A 26,269-nucleotide genomic window follows, 5' to 3' on the forward strand; every position below is an offset into this window, starting at 1 on the left:
AAAATTAGGATAGCCTATACAAGTTTTCTTCTAAACAGTCACCTCTTAAGCCACAGAAAAAATGTTATTTGTTTTGTTTTATTTTATTTAGTTACTCACACTTAATTTAGTAGCCTTATTCCTTTAATCGGTCTTTTACTTTTGTCAATCTTAACTTCTAGCATGCTATATTAGTTAAAACATATCTAACTGGAATGAAAGCAAATGTATACTGTATAATAAAATCAGTATTTCTCTTTGATTTTCTTGCCGTAAGACTTGTTATCAGTTGAAATAGACGTACAGCATCTAAACTTTTACAACATTACACAAATTTTTTATTTAGTTATTCACGCTTAATTTAGTAGTCTAATTCCTTTAATCTGTATTTTATTTTTGTCAATCTTAACTTCTAGCATGCTTTTTCAGTTAAAACACACGTTTGTGCATACAAATATTTAACTGGAATGAAAGTGGTAAAATCAAGAGAGGATTTCTCTTTGATTTTCTTGCCATAAGACTTGTTATCAGTTGAAATAGACGTCTAAACTTTTACAACATAGTGCGAAAGACTAAATATTTCATCACGTTGTGCATTGAAATGAGAATGGTGCAGGGTGTCTGGGGTTGTGTGATTACTGATGCGACCACATCAGTGTACTGTATTTCAAAAGGCTGTAAAACATCTAAAGGTTTTCTGGGTTTGTAACTCATTTGCAAACTAATGAGTTTTGAGGGATCTGGCATTGTGAACTTTGGTGTTGTGTGTCAGCTGTAGTTCAGAGATCAAAAACAGATCATGTTCAATGATCAAAGGATCTCCATTGCATCTATTTATGACATAGAGCTGTGAGTGTGAGGTTTGTCAAAGTTTAGCCGAAAGTTCAATGTCTGGTCAAAAGGATGTGAGACCTACTGAACCTTTTTAACGACAAATATCTGGTGTATAGTTTTAGTCCTCTATCCTAAGATCTCCCTGGTTGCTGACTCTCACTGCTATCTGATTCACAAGTGTCAAGCCTCTGGTTTTGTGAGCCTCTACCTCGTAGCAAGACAGGTGCAGCTATCTGATTCACAAGGTTCAAGCCTCTGGTTCTGTGAGCCTCTACCTGGCAGCAAGACTGGTGCTTCGTTTGAGACATCGTCAAACCTCTGGTTCCTTGTGTTCCTGTTTAGGGCTTTCTGCCTCCTCTGTAGTCCTCAAGTCTGTCACCCAGGACTGGTCTCAGTGGTCATCTTCCCTGCCTGTGATCATGTCATCTACATTGTCCTACTGTTTGAGTCTTGTTAATAAAGACCCCCTTCACTGTTATTCTGCACCAGGGTCCTCTTTCTTGCAGAACATGTACAGGTACATGTGTTCCTGATCCCTTGATCAGGTATCTTAACATCTAGTGACTTAACTTTATGTGTATTTGGGCTAGCAAATCCCAGATTTTAACTAGAGGCTTAGCAATGTGAAACCATGTGTCATAGCCTTAATTTAATTAATGATAAAGCATAGTTTACAGTAGGGATGGGCGATATGGACTTAAAAATGTAACACAATAATTTCTGATATTTATTGCAATAACGATATCAATGACGATAATATAGGGAATCCTGTTTTTTTTTTAGAGAATAGTATTATCTTTTTCTATTTTTACCCAAAATAGGGTGTTGTGTTGTGTACTAGCAGTACACATGACTGTTTAATTCATACTGGAAGCCGGAGGGCACCCTTGCGCAGAAACTCCACATATGCATAGTAGAAGTAATGCTCCAGGAAATCAATAATATCGACAGAGGTATCCAGTGATTGCTGTAGCTGAATAAAACACAGATAGAGAAATCTTGACTGAGGAAACCTGAAGACAATAAACATGTGATTGCACAAAATATATGGTCTGTGTTCTTCAAGCAATCTTGGGTATTTTTATAACGATAAAGTATATTTATAATGCAATGGTAATCGACATAGCCCTTATCACTGTATATAATGCTATAAAATAGTATGATTCCTGCCTTATTCTGTGATACGAGACCACATCTGATCTCAAAAATAAGTTATTTCAAACATTCGAATATGTTAATGAATAATATCTTTGTTGGACAACAGGTAAACGACTCATACACATGTAAAACTGTATTGCACATGTGCTACTGTAGTACATTTACTCAATGCTCAGACCGATTTTTGTCGCACTGTACAGCATTATCCAAACCTGTTCCAAATTGTAGAAGGAGCTGCTCAATTTCACGTCTGCCTTTCTTCACATTACTCCACACAGTTGCACACACAAATATGTCAACAACTAGACTTTATCATTATTATCGCGGGAAGACTAATTATTATCATGGGGAGAATTTTTACCTGTATATCGCAAACAATAAGATATCGCCCATCCCTAGTTTACAGTGGGGAAAATATTTATTTGATCCCCTGCTGATTTTGCAAGTTTGCCCACTTACAAAGAAATGAAGGGTCTGTCATTTTTATGGTTGGTTTATTTTAACATATAGAGACAGAATAATAACCATCCAGAAAGAAAACACATTATATAAAGGTTAGAAACTGATTTGCATTTCAGTAAGTGAAATAAGTATTTGATCCCCAAGCAAAACATGACTTAGTACTAGGTGCAGAAATCTTGGTTGGCATTAAGCACAGAGGTAAGACGTTTTTTTTTTTTAAGTTGGTAACCAGGTTTGCACACATCTCAGGAGGGATTTTTATCCACTCCTCTTTACAGATCCTCTCTAAATCCTTAAGGTTTCTTTTGCTGCTGTTTGGTAACTCAAAGTTTCAGCTCCCTCCACAGATTTTCTATTGGCTAGATCCCTCCATTAACCTTAATGTGCTTCTTCTTGAGCCACTTTTGTTGCCTTGGTGGTATGTTCAGGTCATTGTAATACTTGAAGACTTATCCATGACCCATCTTCAGTGTTCTGGCTAAGGGAAGGAGGTTCTCATTCAAGATTTTACAGTACATGGCCCCATCCACCTTAACATAAAAAAAGTCAAAACGTCCTGTATCCTTAGCAGAAAAACAGCCCCAATGCATAATGTTTCCACCTCCGTGGTTGACTGTAGGGATGGTGTTCAGCATTTCTCTCTTTCCATTCATGGCGACTCAAGTTAATACCAAAGGGCTCAATTTTGGTCTCGTCTGACCATGGCATTTTCTCCCAAGCCTTCTCTAAATCATTTAGATCAGGGATAGGCAACGTCGGTCCTGGAGTGCCGCTGCCCTGCAAAGTTTTGCTCCAACCCAAATCAAACACGCCTGAACAAGCTAATCAAGGCTACAGGCAGATCTTTTTTTTTTCAGGGTTGGAGCTAAACTCTGTAGGACATCGGCACTCCAAGACAGACATTGCCTACCCCTGATTTAGATGTTCTTTGGCAAACTTTAAACGGGCCTGTAGCCCTGTACATGTGCCTTCTTGAGCAGGGGGACCTTGTGTCACGATCATCAGCTGGAGTGCCCATGATCTCCAGCAGAGGGCACTCCACTCAGGACTCTTGCATTTGGTGTCCATTTCCATTCCCAACTCCATTTCCCATAATCCTGTGCTTATGTCTAATCACCACCAGGCGTTCCCCATTACCACTCCCCTATATAAACTGTGTTTGGACCCTCAATGATTGCGAAGTCTTGTTTAGCCTGTCTTACATTTCCGAGCGTTTTTCCCAGTGTTTGTTCATTCCGTGTTTGACTTTGGATTGTTTATACTGACTGTGATTCTCTGCTGCCTGCCCCGACCTCTGCTTGTTTCTGTTGTTGATTTTGGATATCCCTGTACATACCTGATGCTGTTCCCCAATCATTGCCTGTTTGACCATTCTGATATTAAACTACTGCAAATGGATCCGAATGTCTCTGACTCCACGTTACACCTTGCAGGCGCTGCAGGATTTCAGCCCATTGCGGCTCGGTGTGTTACCAATGTTTTGCTTGATGACTGTGGTCCCAACTGGCTTAAGATCATTAACAAGCTCCTCCCCGTGTAGTTTGGGGCTGATCCCTCACCCTTCTCATGATCATCCTTAGCCCACGAGGCAAGATCTTTCACGGAGCTCCAGACCAAAGTTGATTGATGGTTGTTTTGTATTTCTTCCATTTCCAAATAATTGCACCAACAGTTGTCTCCTTCTCACCAAGCTTCTTGCTGATGGTCTTGTAGCTCATTCAAGCCTTGTGCAGATCTACAATCTTGTCTTTGACATTCTTTGACAGCTCTTTGGTCTTGTCCATGGTGGTGGAAGAGGATGGAATGGAAGATACAGATTGTTTGGACTGATGTCTTATACACCTAACGAGCTGACATTAGATGTAACATAATTAAAGTTGCAGGACTAAAATCTGTGTTCCACATGGGCACTTAACCAATCTGTGGTAGCCAGAGTTCTCGCTGGTTTCACATTACGCTGCCGGAAAGAACACGAGCTGTGGATAATTGAAAGAGTCTTTAATAGTGTCCAACACAAGGAACAGGAGGTTGACACACTGGTAGACCTGACAAACACTAACTGAACAGACTGGGTCTTATAAACTCAGGATAATGAGGGACAAAATAGCTGGAATCAAATTAACACGAGGATAAACTGGGTCATGGGGAGCAAAACACACACACAGACAGTCCAGAACCCTGACAGCTGGTTGGTAGGGGATCAAATACTTATTTCACTCACTGAAATGCAATCAATTTCTAACCTTTATTTAATGTGTTTTTTTTTCTTTCTGGATTTTTTGGTTGATATTCTGTCTCTATCCGTTAAAATAAACCTACCATAAAAATGACAGACCCTTCATTTCTTTGTAAGTGGGCAAACTTAAAAAATCAGCAGGGGATCAAATCTGTATGTGCCCCATTTGTAAAATAAATGATATATTTATTTATTAATGCATTACACACATACTCGCTCTTTACTGCTCACGCATCACACTTCTTAGGTGAACGCACCTCACCACAAGCGTATCTGGATTTAAAATGCATGCTACCAATATTGCTTGACTGCACCACCAAGAATGGAAGCAACACCAAATGCAATATGGCTATATCCTTGCAGCAAATTTGTCTTTCTGCTGCTGCTATTACTGTTGCTGCTGTTGTTAATGATACAATGCATTTTCCCATTCTGGCTTTGCTTATATGCTTAACATACACATTTATATATATATATATATATATATATTTTATATATATATATATATATATATATATATATATATATATATATATATATATATATATATATATATATATATATATATATATATATATATATATATATATATTTTATATAGTGTATTGGGGAATGTAAATAAATGACAACAAACTGTCACGTTTAATAGCCCAACAATTGAGCTAGTGACCCTTTGTTAATCACCACATGTCAGATAAATCTGGATTACTACTGTAAAGTTACTAACTAGCAAAATATGAAGAAGTATTATAGCATGCTGTTACATATTGTGCATATTGTATAAGAATAAAACCTTTAGCCTAGCGCCCTCCTGGGTCCACCAATTCTCAAAGTCCTTTTGGAGTTTCACTTTCAGCTTTTCATGCAACAGCTGTAGATGTTCAATCTCTGTCTTCAACCCTTTTAGACATCCAGATTTGATCTTGTAACTATAAAGGGGAAAAAAATAAAAATTATACATATATGTATATATAATGTAATGTATACAAGGCATATTTGATAAAAAAGATAAGAAAGCATAATTAAAAGCAAATGCTCCAGAAAGAATAATAATATAATTTAGATGTGTAAATTATAAGATCAAAGAAGTTTAGAGTAGTGAATTACAGATATTTAAGTAATACAATGACACACTGTTTCTTTTCCTCCTCTATCTGGTTGAGAATTCTCTCTTCAACAGAGTCTGACTCTGATGGCATTAGGTTTCCTGCTACACCTAAACAAAACAGAACAAAGAGATACAATATGAAACTGGTGGAACATAATGTGACTTATTCCAGAACTGTTATCAACTGTAATTAACAAAAAGCTGGACAACTTTTCCAGAAGTCAAAACACTCAGAAATTGTGAAATTCTAAATGGAAATCAGTCTTCAAAAAAAAATCTGTTGTGCTAAATATTCAAAATCGCTAGGGCATATTTCTCCATATTTAGTTCATTTCCAAAACCTTTCACACTTTCACAGGTAGCATTAAAAAAAACACATGTATACCTCTCTACAGTTAAGAATTCACTGCAGTATGTTACATGGTCCATGTTTACATTACATTTCTCTTTTGACATGGTCAAAAAGGCAGTTGCTGCCAGACCCATTGCACACACTGACCCATCTTTGAATGAGTAAGATGAGAATGTGGTAAGAAAAAGGAATGTAAAAATTAATGGTTAATGGTTATTTGAAGGTCTTAAGTATTTTGAAAGTCACTAACCTTGGGCTACCATTTGCTTTCGTCTAATTTTCAGCTGTGTCTTCAGCTCATCTGGAAGTGAGGGAAAAGAGCTGAGATGTAAACATGAACATTCAAGGGTTACATTCAAGATGCTAATTTTTCACATCTGCTCTTCATGGCATGGATCTAACTGCAGGATCAAACTGCAGCAGTCTCAATTTATTCAAACAGACTTGTTTTTTCTTACTGTTTTCAGTCCAATTCATCATGCTTTATAAGGTGCAATTAAAACAACAGTTGTCTAATGTGCTATACAATTAACTCATAAGATAAAAGATGTAACGCAGGACATAGAAACAGACAACAAGAACATCACAAGTTGTGAGCTAAAGAGTATAGAAGGGTTTTAAACTTAGATTTTAAAATATGTATTGTTGGTGCAGTTCTAATTGGAATTAGAAATAATTTGGTTCCACAGGAGTAATACATTCATGCTTGCAAATGCCAATTACTAGCCTTGCAGTCACATTTTGAACAATTTGTAATTGAGATAAAGAGGAATATCTGATTCCCAAATACAGAGAATTTCAGTAAATAAGTCTAGAAGAAAACCTTTGGATCATTATCCAGGCTAGGATGCAATGTCACCTTGACCAGTCCAGGGGCAAAGCCAAGGCAGAAGGGGACTACTGAAAGAGCCTGCAAATCTCCTAACCTCTTAAGAGAAGATATTGCAACTAGCAGAGTTACCTTGAGTGTCAGAAGCTTCACTATTCGAAGGTTCAAATGTTTCCAGGTAGGAATTTGCTCTGTGTCTGTCAGAGGTTTTTTTTTTTGTTGTTTGTTTGTTTCTTAACCCTCTGTTGCTCCTCAGTCATTTTTGAAAGAAAAATTCTACAGTTTTGTTTTACTTTGTTTTTACTTCACCGGAAAGGTATGAAACTTGCTATGTGAAAAATACAAACAAAACATGGACATGATTTGAAAAGGTTAAATGGTCCTGCAAAAAATAGTCACACTTTTACCCATCACAGTCGAAAATGACCCATTGCAAACTAATAGGATATTATATTGTAACACTCTGCCTAAACAAGGCAGGATACACAAATAAATTCTGTTCGTTACCCTCCTAAAAGCATGTGTGAATGATTGCACACAGCATAAACACAGAAACCAAGAATGAACCCAGTGAACCCAACCCAAAGTGTATTATATATATATATATATATTTTACAAAATGTATGAGTGAGCATTTATATTGTCCAGTCCAATATGATGTGGGTGGATGCGTGTTGAATCGGCCTCACCGGTGAAGCTTTTGAGTCTGGGAGCATGAAGAGGAACAGCACTGTCCTGTGACAGTATACCAATGGTGAAATAATCCAAGCAACAGAGTAAATCCACAGAGTTAAACAGTCACAGCAATGAACAGCAGGGGAGCTTGGACAATTGATCATGTTACAAGAAATGAGCAAGGTAAACGATGCTTCAGAATGCCAGTAAGCCGGCTTCCTTTATCGGAAGAGCAGATGATCAGCTAATGCACCTGATGTCATGGGGATTCCCTGATATGTCGTGGCAGAACATTTGCGAGAGAAAATTGGACACTCGACAGTCAACAGAAACACAGGGGAAATAATTGTACAAGAACAGCTGAATTAAATAAATAATTTGCCCAGTAATCAGCCTTATAAATATCCCCTTTATGTGCTTTCCTGCTGGGAGGCATTGATTGCATAGTGGAATTCTGGCCCCTGGTCCCAGGTTTAATGTTGTTTACCAAAATAGGCAGCAATCATTGTTTTTACAGTTCAGTTGAATTTCAGTTAAATTTGCCTGGGGGTGGATAGCTTGATGTAAGCTTCTAAACACCACACTCCTTGGTGGTCTTCAAAGGCCGTTCTTTGACTGAGCGAGGTTGGATACCAAACTGCAGGTGAGTGATGGTATTGTCCAAACTTTGAGCTTTAGAAATTCCTTCCAGAGAGTGTGGCTCATTTACACGGGATAAAGCATCGGGCCCCATGTAGAGGCTGTTGAATTGTTGTAGACGGTGGATCCAGTGTTAGGCGTGAGGAGGTTTTGGGACATTCTTTTTTGGATGTCCTATAGTTCTTTTCTGCCCCTGTTTAGAAACATGAAGCATATGCTACCACCTTCTCTGCTTCCCCAGATTGTTGTGTGAGGATGGCTCCCAGTCCTACATCACTCATGTCTGTGTGAACTTGGAAGATTTTGGTGAGGTCTAGTTGTATCAGTACAGGTGAGTTCTATAATGCTTGTTTCAGTGCATCCATCCTTGCCTGACACTCTGGAGTCCACTCCCACTTGACTCATTTCTTTTTGAGGTGGGTCAATGGAGCAGCTATGTCAGCAAAGTGGGGAATGAACTTATGATTGAGGTCTTGCAGGGGTGGGAACTCTGCATCAGCCTTGGTCTTCTCTCAGTCCATCTCCAAACCCCTCTCTGAGACTATATGGCAGAGGAACTTAAGCTGTTGTTTGAAGAAGTGGCATTTCTTTATATTCAGTATCAGGTTGGCTTGAGTAAGTTTATGGAAAACAGTGTTGAGATGTTGAATGTGCTGCTCTGATGTCTTTGAGTAGATGATGATATCATTGATGTAGAGGAAACAGATTTTCCACCTTAAATCAGCCAGAACTCTCTCCATCAAACGTTGGAAGGTAGCAGTGGCATTTCTGAGCCCATACGGCATATACTTGAATTGAATTAGCCCCTTGGTGGTAATAAAAGTGGTGTTCTCTATACTCGTTTCTTCCATCTCCACCTGCTAGTACCCAGACTGAGAATCCAGTTCACAGAGCACAAATTCAGAGTATGGGCCACTTTTTTAAATCTGTTCTCTGCCTGCCTTTTTCAAATGAAACTTGTAACATCCCCTGTGTGTGATAAATGTAACTAAGTCAATTGACAGCTTTTATGCATCTATTTTGAGGATGTCTGGCCATTTTGAATTTCTGAATTAAAGTCTTTATTATTTTATCACAACTTTTGGAAATTACATTTGATCCTGAAACCATGTTAATGATTTCTGTCCTCTGTAACCTTGACTTTAACTAAAAAATAACTTACTTTTGGGGCTTAGCAGCCATTTAGAAAGCTATCATTAGTTCATGGTTTCAGCCTAATTCTTTGCTAAAATTGCAGTGGTTGTCCTGTTTTATAGATATTGTCTGGCTGGAGCACGCCACTGACTTATTATTAATAGAGAGAAGATAAAAAATATTCTGACAACTTCTACGTCCATCACTTCTATGCCAAAAGACTGTGTTGTAAATAATCTTGCTTGTTTGGCTCAATTCCTCAGCTTATCCAAAAGCTCAAAAAATAATGTTGTAACAGAAGCTATGGAAAACAGAACAATGTGCTTCTTTACTTTCAAAATCTGTACTATTAGAGATAAAATTATAACCATGCAGTCATCAGCTAAAGTATCGCATCAGATAGCACACTATAGATCCCCTTAAGAACAATTCCACTCATTTTCTGCTATAGGAGAGGAAGAATTATATAAACTTATTAAATCATCTAAACAAACAACATGTATGTTAGACTCTATACCATCTAAGCTACAAAACCCGATTCCAAAAAAGTTGGGACACTGTACAAATTGTGAGCAAAAAAGGAATGGAATAATTAACAAATCTCATAAACTTATATTTTATTCACAATAGAATACAGATAACATATCAAATGTTGAAAGTGAGACATTTTGAAATGTCATGCCAAATATTGGCTCATTTTGGATTATATGAGAGCTAAAAGTTGGGACAGGTAGCAATAAGAGGACAGAAAGGTTGAATGTACATATAAAGAAACAGCTGGAGGACCAATTTGCAACTTATTAGGTCAATTGGCAACATGATTGGGTATAAAAAGAGCCTCTCAGAGTGGCAGTGTTTCTCAGAAGTCAAGATGGGCAGAGGATCACCAATTCCCCCAATGCTGTGACAAAAATAGTGGAGTAATATCAGAAAGGAGTTTCTCAGAGAAAAATTTGCAAAGAGTTTGAAGTTATCATCATCTACAGTGCATAATATCATCCAAAGATTCAGAGAATCTGGAACAATCTCTGTGCATAAGGGTCAAGGCCGGAAAACCATACTGGATGCCCTTGATCTTTGGGCCCTTAGACGGCACTGCATCACATACAGGAATGCTACTGTAATGGAAATCACAACATGGGCTCAGAAATACTTCCAGAAAACATTGTCGATGAACACAATCCACCGTGCCATTCGCCGTTGCCGGCTAGAACTCTGTAGGTCAAAAAAGAAGCCATATCTAAACATGATCCAGAAGCGCAGGTGTTTTCTCTGGGCCAAGGCTCATTTAAAATGGACTGTGGCAAAGTGGAAAACTTTTGTGGTCAGACGAATCAAAATTTGAAGTTCTTTTTGGAAAACTGGGACGCCATGTCATCCGGACTAAAAAGGACAAGGACAACCCAAGTTGTTATCAGCGCTCAGTTCAGAAGCCTGTATCTCTGATGGTATGGGGTTGCATGAGTGCATGTGGCATGGGCAGCTTACACATCTGGAAAGGCACCATCAATGCTGAAAGGTATATCCAAGTTCTAGAACAACATTTGCTCCCATCCAGACGTCGTCTCTTTAAGGGAACACCTTGCATTTTCCAACATGACAATGCCAGACCACATACTGCATCAGTTACAACATCATGGCTGCGTAGAAGAAGGATCCAGGTACTGAAATGGTCCAGCCTGCAGTCAAGATATTTCACCCATAGAAAACATTTGGCGCATCATAAAGAGGAAGATGCGACAAAGAAGACCTTAGACAGTTGAGCAACTAGAAGCCTGTATTAGACAAGAATGGGACAACATTTCTATTCCTAAATTGAGCAACTTATCTCCTCAGTCCCCAGAAGTTTGCAGACTGTTATAAAAAGAAGAGAGGATGCCACACAGTGGTAAACATGGCCTTGTCCGAACTTTTTTGAGATGTGTTGATGCCATGAAATTTAAAATCGACTTATTTTTCCCTTAAAATGATACATTTTCTCAGTTTAAACTTTTGATATGTCATCTATGTTGTATTCTGAAAAAAAAAAAAATTTGAAATGTGAAACTTCCACATCATTGCATTCTGTTTTTATTCACAATTTGTACAGTTTCCCAACTTTTTTGGGTTTGTACTAAAAGAGGTGCTTCCAGAAGTTATAGATCCTCTTCTAAATATTATTAATTCATCAATGTCATTATGATATGTCCCCAAAACCTTCAAATTGGCTGTTATTAAAGGGATGGTTCATTGTTTTTTTTCTAGGCTTGATTGTGTTAATGCTTTGTTTTTTAAAAAACGCATTATTTTTCACATAATTGACCTTCACATAATTGAAATCCACACTGCTCTGTCCCTACTCTGAGAAACGGGCTGATAATTTCCTTATGTTATAAAGCCCCTCCCACAGAAATAGGCAATGGGCTCTGATTGGTTAGCTATCCCAGTGTGTTGTGATTTGCTAAATGTGTCTCTAGTGTGTGTCTAAATGTACCGCCCATCACATTAGCGGCATGTGCTCCGGTTGTATAGGAAACAACGGCTCGTTAATATCGCCAATTTGCAGTTTAAATCTAGATTAAAGACCCATCTCTTTAACCTGGCTTACACATAACATACTAATACACTTCTAATATTCAAATCTGTTAAAGGATTGTTAGGCTGCATTAATTAGGTAAACCGGAACCGGGAACACTTCCCATAACACCCGATGTACTTGCTACATCATCAGAAGAATGGCATCTACGCTCATATTAGTCTGTTTCTCTCTTATTCCGAGTGTCAGTGGAGACCATGTCAACTTGATACGCCCCAGAGACAGATCCCCTGCAAAGATCTCATCACCTCGATGACCATCAGCACAAGACCACAGGAACCAGCCTGGAATTAAACCACGCCATGCTGGTTTTGTCTGGCCAGAGGAGAACTGAGCCTGGTTTCTTCCAAGGTTTTTTTCTCAATTTCTGTCACTGATGGAGTTTTGGTTCCTTGCCACTGTTGCCTTTGGCTTGCTTAGTTGGGGATTCTTGACTCATTGAACAGACACTATTGGAATCAAGCTGAACTGGATGATGACATTACTGAATCATCAATGAACAGATTTTAGCTGGAAAAATGACTCTTGTTGTTGTCTTCTTGCATTATTGACAAACATTTTTTCTGTTTGACACTGTAAAGCTGCTTTGATACAACCAGTATTGTATAAAGCACTACACAAATAAAGGTGACTTGACTTGACTTAGAATATCAAATTAAATTGCGGGAAGCAGATCCTTTTCCTATTTAGCATCCAAACTCTGGAACAATCTACTTAGCGTTTTTCGGGAGGCAGACACATTCTATCAGGTTAGATCTGGATTCAAGACCCATCTCTTTAGCCTTTCATGCACATGACAAACTATTACATTTCTATAATTCAAATACATTAAAGGCTGCATTAGTTAGGTCAACCGGAACCAGGAACACTTCCCATAACCCCAGATGTACTTGCTACATTGTATGAAGAATGGCATCTATGCTAATATTAGTCTGTTACATTCTCATTCCTAGGACACCATAGCCACCCAGATCCAGACCGTATCCAGATCAGATGGTAACCGGAGTCACCTAGATCCAATCTGTATCCAGACCAGATGGTTGGATCATCACCTAGAGACGACCTCTACAACCCTAAATTTCAGCGGAGACCATGTCAACTAGATGAGCCCTAGAGAAAAGATCCCCTGTGAAGACCTTGTCAACTAGATGTCCATTGGCAAAAGACCATGAGAACCAGACAAATCCTCTGCACAATATGACTTGTGCTACAGCCTGGAATTAAACCACACCATGCTGGTTTCATCTGGCCAAAGGAGAACTGCCCCCCCCCCCAACTGATCCTGGCTTCTCCCAAGGCTTTTTTTCTCCATTTCTGTCACTAATTGAGTTTTGGTTCCATGCCACAGCCACCTTTGGCTTGCCTAGTTGGGGACTCTTAATTTCTGGCAATATTGTCGGCTTGATTGCACAAACGTTATTTTAAGAGAACTGAACTGAGCTGGATGATGACATCACTTAATCAACAATAAACTAAAAAAAGGTCTCGGTTATGTATGTAACACTCATGACTGACAAATTGGGATTTTGCCTGAGAGCCCAGTCACCTTTGAGTGTTAACAAAACAAGCCAATGAGTGTTGGCGTGCGAGCTTTGCATCGCGCACCCCACCCCACAGTGTGGGTATATAAAGAGAGCGCGAGCAGTCGCACATTCAGTTTTTCGCTGAGGAGCCCAGACGGTGTGCCTCACCCATACAGTGGTGGTACAGCAACTGTGGTGACGGGACGTAATGTCTCCGTTCAATCCTTCAGGGAATGAGGGTTACATACATAAACAAGATGTTTCCTTTCAGTCAGTCATGTTCGACGTTACGTCAGTCATTGACGAATTGGGATCCCAATCGAAAACGCCACTATTGCTGACCTCCTCCAGTGCCCTGTGAAATCTGGTAAGTCCCCCCACGCCAGTTGGAATGGAAGAGAGGACAGGGCTTAGGCAGAGGAATCTGCCACTACCGTTCTACACAGTGGGATATTGTATAACACTGGGAAAGAGTACCCAAATAGAGGAACGCTACGGAAGCCAGGAGGTATCATATGGAAGTTACACATATGGACTGGCCATAGGGCAGTGCTACATATGGAAAGTCCCTGCGGTAGACTCAGCCCACCTGGAGTGAGATCACTACGCAGCAGAGATGGCAGAGAAATCTCTGCTAGGGAAAGACACAGGCTTACCATGCATATATCTGGTCCGTAGAGGGGAATGGCGCAACAAGCATGATCAACACCGAGCGGGTCTGGTGTTACTGACCATCTGAGGTAAGTACAGAGTACACAGGCTCTACACAGAGATTATAGAATCTCGCAAACGTGTTAGGTGTTGCCCAGCCGGCAGCTCTACAGATGTCTGCTATCGAGGCGTCCCTCGCCACTCCTCTCGTAAAGTGTGCTCTCACTCCGAGGGGGCACGGTAAACATTGGGCCTGGTATGCTAAGACTATAGCCTTCACTATCCAGTGGGCAAGTCTTTGTTTGGAGACAGCGTTTCCCTCCTGCTATCCTCCAAAGTAGACAAAGAGCTGGTCTGAGGTCCTGAAGCTCTGCGTACAGTCCGCATAAATGGGCAAAGCATGAACGGGACAGAGCAGAGCAACGGCTGGGTCTGCCTCCTCCCGGGGCAGCACTTGCAAGTTCACCACCTGATCCCTGAAAGGCGTTGTGGGAACTTTGGGCACATAAAGTAGGTGGACAACCAGAATGGGTATTGTCGCAGCGTGTACCGCCGCTGCAGGGCGTTAACTTGCATTAACTGCAAGTCAGTCACGTGTTAAAATCGTTTGCGAAACTGCAGCCAGGTGGCGCAAAGGGACGGATTGCAAACTGGTTTGTAAACGGAGATGAAAGGACGTGGTAAAACAACAATAACATTATAAAATAACATTGTTACATCCTTAAAAACCGTTAGAAAATTTACAGTGAGTTAATTTCAAGACGTGGGATAGTCTTAGGCTACAGTCTACGCATCACAAATTAAAAGAAAGACCTTTACACAAAGGCTCTCATGGTATGCTATTGTTATTTAACAGTCATTACATATATATATATATATATATATATATATATATATATATATATATATATATGTATATATATATACACACACACACACACACACATGGATTAAAAGCTAAATGTTTTCATTTCGGTTCGTTCTTGGTAAAAAAAACAAAAAACAAACAACAACAACAACAAAAAAAAAAACCTTCAGGTTCCATATGCAGAGCAAAATGAGAACGGTCCAACATTTATAAATAAAAATTAATAACTCTCCTATTAATCTTTATTACCCAAACTGCTAACACTTTGCAGGTGTGAATTATGCCTTTACTGTGTGACCAAAAATGGAGTATTATCTGTTTCAGCTGCTTGATCGCGCTGGTGCCTCACGCGCACATATTCTTGGAAACAGCGCAGCCATTCACCATGCCATTTGGTGTGAGCAGTGGTCCACTTTGGCATATTTTTGCTAATTTTGATTTTTTTTTCCCAAAACTGAAACGCGTGAACTACAAAGCCTATTTTACCTAATGAATAATAGTTAAGCTTCAAATGGGCAACATCACGAATATGGAAACATTTGGATTTGTCCCAAATAAGAGAGGTAAGTACAAATATACATAAAAATACGCTTTAAATTATATATATATATATATATATATATATATATATATATATATATATATATTGTAGCTAAGCCTATATTATTATTATATACTGCAATTATATTTATCCATTAGAATTATATATTTTTAATTCTTGTTCTGTTCTGATAGTTAAATTTAAAGTATTTGTTGTAAAGTGAGGGGAACTAAAAATATCCTGTTGGTAGATTATAACATTATTAGGCCTGCCGTTATTATTTCTGAATGTAATAAAATGCGACTTATACATGACTTATTTTTTTTCCCTCTCAAAAACATAATTTATTTTTTGCGTGTTTTTAAAAAACATGCAGCAAACGAAAATAGGTGATTAATCGGTTAAAATGTGTTACTGTGGGTTAACAAATTTACATATTAGTATACTTAGCAACAGAGTCTGGGCCTAATCTAGGCTATGTTGTTAACTATTTACAAGTTTCGTGTATGTTTTTATCCAGTTTTAAAAAAAAAAAAATTTCATTGCATCTGAAAATTACTTTAAGAAACAAAAAAGCCTCCCCCACCCCCCTAAAAGTTGGGCATGCACATTCACTTTGCGCGCTTTGGCGCAGAACCTGCCTCCACGTTGCTCAGCTGTGGACGATTTAAAAATGTTTGATATAAAGGTTGCTGTCCCATTTTATACAGGAATTGTTAATAATAATAATAATAATAATAATAATAATAAAAATCTAATTATATGGTTAGTTTCATGGTAACACGCAATCAAGGTCTTCGGATACTATACAAGATACAAGTTAATTTAGGATATTTAACATGCACTGTGACATTTTACCCGTTTCAGCTTATAAATTTTAAAGTCAGTTTAATAGTTTTGAGATTCAAGTTGAACCAAAGTATAAAAAAAAAGCTTTAAATTGCTTTTATTAAATTATTTCTATGAATTAAAGTAGCCTAACTTAAAAATATGTTATCATGACTTTTCATCACATAATTTTTTACAGTGTGATAACGAGCTGTATTCGTCTTACATTTCGGAAACCAAGCACCCACTTTTTTCTTTTTAAAATCTATAATTCGTTCCATATCTCCTCCTTTTTGAGGAAGGTGCCAATGTCAGGGGAGTCAAAAGATAATTACATCATCATAAGGGTTGCCAATTAACTTCAGAAATGGAAAATGAGGGCTAATTGTGATTCTTTCTCTTTTATTCTTTTAGAAAATAGTGTTTATTCTTGTAGAAAATAAGTGTTTATTCTTTAAGAAAATAAGGAACAGAATAAGGAACGACCCAAATATTTGTAATGTACAATAATGTATGCCTATATCTGCCGCAGTTAAAAAGTTATCAGAAATAATCATATTTGTTTTGCTTCACCCATTTATGTACAATTATTCAAAAAAAAAAAAAAGAAAAAAAGAAAGACATACAAAAAATGGTATAAATTTTACCATTATAGAATTGTGACTTTACAAGGGTAGTAATTTAGGAGGTGAAAATACTGTGAAATTACAAATGGCATGGAATTTTAAAGCATAACAACTGAAGGTCTATGAAACGTTAGTGAATAAAGCATTTTTTTAAACAATGGCACTTAAAGTTTTGAACTAAAATATTTTTTTTCAACCATATATCCTGTGAATGAATAAAAATGGATACTTTTCAATGAAAGAACACCTAGAGAGTGTAGGTTGCTTCTGGTGTTTGGATTTATACTTCAATATAATGAGGTCCAAGTTTAAGAATAGTCTACAGTAGGTTTTTTGTTACTCTCTATTTAACAGCATTAACTTACAATGAAATACGTCTTCCTTCAGGTAGACTGAATGCTTTCCTGCCTTGCTAAATATTGGGCTCATGATCAATAAGCTGTATTTGCCTCAAACTGATTTGGTAAAATCAGAACGCTGACGGTGAACCTGGGTGCAGTTAGCGCGAGTGGTGCTCGCAGTGAAGCAGGAGCAGCTGGTCGAGGATTCCACTTGGTCTTAAAGCCTGTCTCAAACACCTACGTTCACAAAAAACAATGATTTTCGCAAAAAAGAATGCTTAATTATCAATTGTGAATTTGTTATTATTATGGTCTGGTGAAAATAATAATATGGGCTGCGAGAAAATAATGAATAAAAAGAGTACGGCTGCTGTGAGTGCAGACAGCATAATTCAACCCAGTAACATGACAACACACTGTTCCTTGCAGCCAAAAAACAGACCAAATTCAGTTCAGCTGGAGGGGGTTGGGGTTTGTTCTGTATAGCTTGTGGGGTTTGAAATAAAGGTGTTAATCTCTTTCTCTTTCATATGGACAGTGTGTTATGAGGGTTTCAAACTTACAGAGCAGGTTTAGGCAAAGTAGGACAAATACCTCATTTGGTTTGGCTTTTGTCATTTTTGCAACTGCATACAAAGTATTACATACATTACAAAACAATATGTTTTTTTTCCCCTCTGGACAGATGAGGCGCGGCTGCATTTAAAATTGTATGAAAGCAAGTAAAGAAGGATCCCTTTAAAATCAATGAAGTTGTCAATTAATGAAGCTCTTTTTTACATTGTGTGCATTTTGTTGAATATAATGAGAGAACTTGAGTTTAAATGTGAGGACGTTTTATTAACGATTTAGCTAAATTGTGCAGGTTTAATTTATTCGTTTCTTGTTTTAATTAGGCCTGAATAATGGGAGCGAAATGTTTTACTAAAATAAAGGAAATCATTTATAAAACACGCAACAATTTCTTAATCAGTGTACAGACAGATATCTTTTTCCCAAGAAGTTATCGGTCAAAATAAAGGACAGGTAAGGATTAACAAAGTAGTGCGTGACAAAAATGCATGCTGTTTTGTTAAAGAAATTTTAAAATATAAATTAAAAATGTATTTGTGACAAATAAAGGCCTAATATGTGAGAATATTGACATATGCATATAAATCCATGTAGCCTAGCTCACTAAAATAGACTACCACTTTTAATGATCTGATGCAAAGTAAACCACCATTTCTTTAGGATAATATAACACATAATTCATATTATATAAATAATACTGCACACCTATTAAATGTTTCAAATCTAAAATCTGGTGTAAAACTGTGTAGCTTAGAGAAAAGATAAGCACAGGCTCATAGGCTTGACATTTATCCTGCTTGAATTTGTTCTAAGAAATACACTTAACTTCATTAGTACTAAACTTTCATCTGTGAATATTCAATATTTTAACTACAGTGTTTTTCTTTCATTTTCCCTGACTGCAGCAGTCAAATGTAACACATTGGCGAGGCAAAGCTGATGGCTATTTGCGAAAATGTGCTTTGATGCGCTTGTTTGATAATTTTATATTTTAAGTGTCAAGAAGTGACATGACATACAGCCAAGTATGGTGACCCATACTCAGAATTCGTGCTCTGCATTTAACCCATCCAAAGTGCACACACACAGCAGTGAACACACACACCATGAACACACACCTGGAGCAGTGGATGTATTTGTTGATAAAGCGCCACTCAGCGGTCAAAAGCTGCAAATGCACTTTGCAGACACGGAGGCTGCGGCACTCATGGCGGCAAAAAGCTCATTTTAGTTGGCCACCTACTGTATCTAGGCTGGGGTCTCAGGACAACATGAGAGGCAGCCAGCCTGAATTCAAGGCATGTATCGTTGACCGAAAATGCCTGCAGGTCCCCGACCCTCCTGACCGAAGCCAATGCAGTGAGGAGCACTGTCTTTAGCGACAGAAACTTAAGCTCTACTGACTGCAGAGGTTCGAAGGGCTCCTCTTTCAAGGCCGTCAAGACCGAGGGGAAATCCCAAGAGGGTACCAGGTGGGGGCGTGGAGGATTCAGCCTCCTCGTACCCCTAAGGAACCTGATGATCAAGTCATGCTTCCCAACAGACTTGCCACCTACTGCATCGTGATGTGCAGCAATGGCGGCAACATACACTTTGAGGGTGAATGGAAACAGCCTTCACTCCAGCCCTTCTTGCAGAAAAGAGAGCACAACCGCGATCAGGCATCTGCGGGGGTCTTCCCACCGGGAAGAACACCAATTGACGAACAGGTTCCACTTCAGCAAGTAGGGGTGCCTTGTAGAGGGTGAAGTGATAGTGTTTACTACCGCTGGAGGTAGATCACCTAGAACCTCTCTAAGGAAGAAGATCCTTCCTCGCGAAGTGCATCAGTTCTGGGAACCAAGTTCGACTGGGCCAATATGGTGCTACTAAGAGGACGTGCTCCTCAGCCTCCTTGACCTTGTACAACATCTGTGCGAGAAGGCTCACTGGGGAAATGCATACTTGCATAGGCCCCGAGGCCACTTGTGTGCCAGCGAGAACAGCTGGCAGTGGGACGTGTCCGGAGAGGCAAACAGGTCTGAGTGTCCCCGAAGCGTCTCCAAATCAGCTGGACTGTCTCGGGTTGGAGTCGCCATTCTCCCGGAAAGGCAGGCCGGTGTGAGAGCTCGTCAGCTGCACGATTGAGCTTGCCTGGTATGTGAAAGCGACCTCATGAGCTTCTGACTCCAAAGGAGGAGATGGCGGACAAGTTGTGACATGCAAGGGTAGTGTAGACTGCCCTGGTGGTTGATGTATGCAACGGTTGCAGTATTGTCAGTCTGGACCAGTATGTGCTTGTCGTGTAGCAGTGATCTGAAGCGGCGCAGAGCAAGCCATACTGCTAACAACTCTAGGCAATTGATATGCCACTGCAGTCAAGGCACTGTCCAGGTGCCCGATGCAGCATGCCCATTGCACATGGCACCCCAGCCTATGGCAGAGACATCTGTTGAGACAACAACATGCCTGGACACTTGCACTACGGAAACTCCCACCCAAAGAACAGCAAGGTCCGACCACGGGCTGAAGGTCTGTCAGCAGGACGGGGTGACTGAGACCCTCTCATATGAAGCAATCAGAGTGGCGTGACAGCTGCAGCGGATGCCATATGCCCCAGGAGCCTCTGAAACCACCCTGCTGTACTGAAATGACTCCAGGCAGTTCAATATTGACTGAGCATGCTCCACTGAGAGGCGTGCTGTTAGATTGACCGAGTCCAACTCCATACTGAGAAAAGAGACCCTCTGCAAGGGGGAGAGTTTGCTCAACTGGCTGAGGTTGACAAAGAAATGCCCGTCCCTTGAACACAAAGTGGAGAACCTGGCTCCACATTTGGGCAAGGGGCACGTAAGAAGGCATATCATCCTCAAACCGGGCCCTGCTGCCTGCTGGCGAAAGAAGGGGGATGAGAGTGGCAAGGACTAGCATTGCACACTACCATCCATGTCCTCTTATGACTCAGAGATAGAGGAAACTGCTCCTTACTGCACTGGCCATAAGGCCTGTGGTGAAACAGAAATTTAACTTAAATAGTTCTCTACCCTGCCCTCCTCTTGGGGAAGAGCAGCTCCCTCCGTCTCTGGGTCACCCATCTCGGGAGTGGTTTTGCCCACTGTTTGGAGGATTTAAAAATGGCTGAGATGGGTGGCGTCGTCTCCTCCACGATATCACGGTTGAGCTCGCCGTGCTGGAGCATTTTTTAATTTTTTTTTTTTGCCACAGAGGACAGACACCCTTGCGATGAGCAGGCTGAGGGGCAGCCCATAATGGCTGGTAGCACATTGGGGGCATGCTCTTGACAGCCTTAGCCTGCTTCTGAACTGCGGATAACTGCTGGGCACAGTCCTCAACAGTGTCCCCGAAAAGGCAACCTTGTCAGATGGGAGAATCAAGTAAGCACACATTGGTGACAACTCGCACCTCTGCAAGGTTTAGCCAAGGGGGCTTCTGGACCAACCAAGTGGACATCGTCTGGCCGAAGGCCTGTGCCGTGACTTTCATCATGGTCAGTCATCGTGCACATTTCCTGCATCAACCCTGGCTCACAACTACCCTTGTGCATTTTGAGTGATTTGTAGTAAATTGCAGGGTGTCCATTGCATGCAGGGCAGAGACAGCCTGTCCAGCGACACTGCAAGCCTCAGCAACCATAGCTGCTGTTATCTTACAGGTGCTGAACGGGACATGCGGACAACACCACCAGATGGCAGCACTTTACAGGCATACACTGCAATTCCACACTCCACCTGGGGAATCCCTACAAAACCCTGACCGCCCAACCATCAAGGGTAGTGAGAGAGGAAAAACTTTAGGCAGATTTTGGCATGTTTGGCTTTCCATACTGGCACTAATTTGCCTCCATGCTGCCAAAGCTTCTCATGCATCTCCGTAAAGAAAGACGCGGGGCGGGGCAAGGCGATTGCCGCGTCGCACTGTGCCCCCAGAAACCAATCTACCAGCCTCGATCACTCTGAATCCGATTCAGCACAAGCAAAAACCACATAAGCGGGAAACTCCACGTCATCTTCATATCCAGTAGATAATAGCCCAATAACCTCATCTAAAGTGGCAAGCAATGTGATGGGTTGCCGTGACAACCCGCGCTGTCAGCTGGTGGCTCAATGGCACACAACACGCTGAGGAGCAAGAGGTCCACGGGGACTTTGCAGGTGAAAGGCTCTCGCTGTGATCCTCGGTCTCCCAAGGTGTCACGCAAACCTGTGGCTGTGCTTTTACACACAGCAGCAGCTGGGCAACAGGAAAGGGGACTCGGGGAGTCGCAACCGGCATGTCAATGTGGTCATGTTCAACGTGAACATAAACCACCCACGAACGCAGACTCAGAATGCTTAAGCCCAGGCATGTGACACAGCGATTGTGGCTGTCAGATGAGGCCAGGAACAACCGCGTTCAGAAATGCAGACAGAGAGGCGTATTCAAAAAGACGCTCGCTGTCCGCTAGCTCTTTTAAGGAAAAAGCTAATTTAGCATTGAAGCACCCAGGGGAACAGTCGCTGTACGGCGTGCAGGACTCTTGGATAAGCCTGCAGCATGCACAATGCAGAGAAAAGCTCTTTCAGTAGCGACCACCGCTGACATGCTGTCACACCAACACTCTCTAGAGAGATTTTGCCTGGTTTGTTGCTTACACACTTGAACGATGATTGCAGAGTATAATCGTGAGAAACGCTCGGCTCCAAAGCGAAAAGCTGAATGTGCGACTGCACACGCTCTCCCTTTATACCAGCGCTGCGGTGCGATGCAAAGCAAAGCTCGCACGCCAACATTCATTGGCTTGTATTTTTTAATTTATTTTCAGATGACATAGTAATACCCTAGATATGAGTACTTCACGATTCTAAGGAGATACATCTTACTACCTAATGAACAGGTCACAAATAAATTCTACAACTCTTTGCCAGGCCTGTACCATTCTTGGTTTAGCTTTATTAAATATTAAATATAGCTTAATTCTAGCTCATTTATTGTTCCATATGAATTTGGAGATCAAAGACTGGGTTTGCTCAAGAAACTTAGGTGGAGGAGAAATTGGAATCATGAAAAACAAGATAGTGAGGCGAGGGAGAATGTTCATCTTAACAATAGAAATTCTTCCTTGTAAAGAAACTGGGAGAGTATTCCAACGCTGTAGACGTTCTGTCACCTTTTGAGAGATTTCCCTATAATTTTTGTGAATAATTTCTGATAACTTTGCATATATTTTAATTCCTAAATAAGAAATAACATTGCTTACAGGAATGGAGGGAGGGTATTGAACATTAGTGGCAGATGAATTTAGAGGGAGTACTGTGGATTTATGCCAATTTATTTTATAACCTACTAAATTCTTAAATTCATTGAACAGGGCTAACACTTGTGAGACTGATACTTTGACGTTGGAGAGGAACCAAAGAATGTCATCTGCATAAAGTGATATAGAATGTTTGGAGCCATGAACAACAATGGGGTATATATAGATTTGTGCTCTCTTATGGCTTGTGCAAGGGGTTCTAATGATAACGCAAATAATAATGGTGAGAGAGGGCAGCCTTTTTGTGTGCCCCTCTGCAAAGGAAAAGGTAAGGACTGACATGTGCCTGTGATAACAGAGGCCAGGGGAGTTTCGTATAGGATTTGTATCATAGATAAAAATCTTGTACCGAATCCCAAATGTTTCATTACTGCCCACAGGTATGGCCACTCCAGCCTGTCAAAGGCCTTTTCTGCATCCAAAGAGAGCACAGCCCAGTCTTCAGTAAACATTTCTGCCATCTCCAAAATGTGAAACAATCTGCGGACATTATCTGCTGCCAAACAACCCCTAATAAAACCTGTTTGACCAAAATTGATTATTTTATCCACTACCTTATCCAATCTTAGCGCAAGAGCTTTAGCGTATAATTTAATATCTCCACATATCAGTGATATGGGGCGATAGCTGGAGCCTTTAAATGGGATCTTTTCCATCTTTTAACAGTAATGATATAAGAGCAGTCTTTTGATCCCTATGAAATGTTTTATGTTCTAGAGCACAGTTTATAGAATCTAATATTAATGCTCCTACTGTGTCCCACAATGCCAGATAAAGCTCAGGGGGAATTCCATCAGAGCCCTGAGATTTCCCTTTTTGAAGAGATTTTACTGTTATCTTTAACTTAACTTTAACTTGATATTTTAGTCTGGTTCTATGTACGATGAACTCAGCTTTATGCAAAGACAGAGAATTATATTCCCCCCTTAAAGCGGATATAATATCACTTCTTTGCTCCGTGAATTGTACTTTTTGTTGTCCCTTCATAGTCTCACAACCAGCCAGGGAGGGTATCTACAATGGTAAAAACATTTTGAGAAACCCAATTGGATCCGATCCCTCTTCAGATTCTGGTAAGCCCACTTGCCTCAAATTCGAGCAGCAGTTCCTGTCTTCCATCTCTGTTAATCTTGTGGAGAGTGATACAATCTGTCAATTGTGGTCTCTAATATCTTGATCTTGAGCTCGTATAATGGCTAGGGGGAAATAAAATCGAGAGTTCACTTTTTATAAGGATTTACCCAGCTCTTCAAATAAAGGTGTGCGAGACCGCTGACAGATTTATTCGCCTGCTAGACTTGAGATTTCAGATTTCAGTTATCTACAGCCCCTTTGACCGCTGCCTGAACTGCCTTATCGAAGTGCTTTTGTTGCTCTGTCAGGGTCTGTTTAACAGCTCTTAAGATGGGGTCATGGAGTTCCTTGGTTGATAGGCCTATGATTTCTTTTGGCCTTTTCTTAATCAGGAAATTTGTACATACCATTTTTGTTGCAGATTTACTAGAAGACATTAGTAATCAAATGAGTATGATTCTTAACACGAAATTCCTCAATATATTAACTTTATGGGGATTTGAGGACGAGCCTAGAAACTTACAGCCACATCGCTGGTCGAGGTCATGTGACTCCCATTGACTTGTTTTGTTAACACTCAAAGGTGATTGGGCTCTCAGGCGAGATCCCAATCCGTCAGTCACTTACACAACCACAAACTTAACTAACTTAATTAGAACTGACAGTTTACTATTGTCCTCCTATGTTACTGGCACGTAATTTTCCTGTTTAACACTGTGAAGCTGTTTTGACACAATCTGTATTTTATAAAGCGCTATATAAATAAAGGCAAATTAACCTGAGAACTTGATTTTAATTCTTAAAAGTTAACTGATGTAAAAGAGTAGGAAAATGCACTAAGATGTAACAAGAGTATGGGTTCCATTTGTGTTTTCTCTACATTTTGTCTCTCTGGTCCTCTTTATTTTTTTAGACACGTTCTGCATATCTTTCATCTCTGACACTATGAATGTAGTTTTCTTTAATTTAGTTTCTTTTTTAATGTATACTTTTTCTGTTTATTTCAGTTATGTATTTATATCAGTTATCTCCTTCACGCTGAAATGGTTTGGTGAAAGTTTGTTACTGTCAATACTGGTGACTTAGCAAGTTGTGTGTTAGCAAGAAAACACAATAACGTGTTGATCACAAAAAAGAGCAATTATCTGCACTTTTGTTCGTCATCTCTTAGTTGTAAGAGATTTTTGTTACTTGTGAAAAATGAAAAAAAAGGTTGTGTTGGGTGCACAGGAGTACGCCCCTACAAAGGACATCCTAGCAGTAAGGACCTCAGTTTAATGTCTCATCTTAAGGATACTGCTTTTTACTGTCCTCATCACTATACTGGGGCATCAAGATCCACACAGACCACACTACCACTAACTAAAGGTTGAATATAAAATGTATGTGCTTAATACAAGAGTCCGAATTTGGCTGCAAAAAGGTAAAGAGACTACTTACTGACTCTGATCCTGATCTGGTTAACTTGCTCACCAAGTGTTTTGGCTTCAACAAACCTGCAAAATGAAATGGCCGATGTGAAAATCCTTGTACATTTGTGGTCAAAAATTTACATACACCTTGCAGAATAAGCAAAATGTTCATAGTTTTAACAAAATAAGAGGGATCTTAAAAATTGCATATTGATTTTTATTTAGTACTGTCCTGATGAAGCTATTTCACACAAACATAGACAGCCAGCACGGCTTCTTGCAGGGGACAGCAAGGGGTGCCCGCTTAACTCCATTCATGAGAGTGGAATATTTCATGTAAATGTGTAAAAAAGTATTCTGTTTACTATATCTCTTGGATCACTCAGTAAAATTAGCACTGAGCACATATGCTATTGCTTATAAATCCAAATATTTGTGTGACAAGGTTTATAAGTTGCCCAGAGGAAAAAAAAAAATATTGCTCAGTGGTTGCTCCTCCTAAGCTCATGAGACATAGTTGTGATTCTCATATATGTTTTCATTTCATTATCAACAGCA

The 26,269-nt window shown here is 39.9% G+C and overlaps 1 protein-coding gene across 1 annotated transcript in view; it reads right to left on the bottom strand.

Annotated features, from left to right (window-relative positions):
* kif6 (kinesin family member 6) overlaps positions 1-26,269 on the bottom strand; it is a 240,207-nt gene that overhangs the window by 11,908 nt on the left and 202,030 nt on the right. The window contains 4 exon segments of the mRNA XM_042774549.1: positions 5,463-5,598; positions 5,804-5,885; positions 6,380-6,430; positions 25,740-25,795. Coding sequence (XP_042630483.1) covers positions 5,463-5,598; positions 5,804-5,885; positions 6,380-6,430; positions 25,740-25,795 — 325 coding nt within the window.

The sequence above is a fragment of the Cyprinus carpio genome, chromosome A17 (assembly GCF_018340385.1).
Source record: "Cyprinus carpio isolate SPL01 chromosome A17, ASM1834038v1, whole genome shotgun sequence".
Classification (NCBI taxonomy): domain Eukaryota; kingdom Metazoa; phylum Chordata; class Actinopteri; order Cypriniformes; family Cyprinidae; genus Cyprinus; species Cyprinus carpio.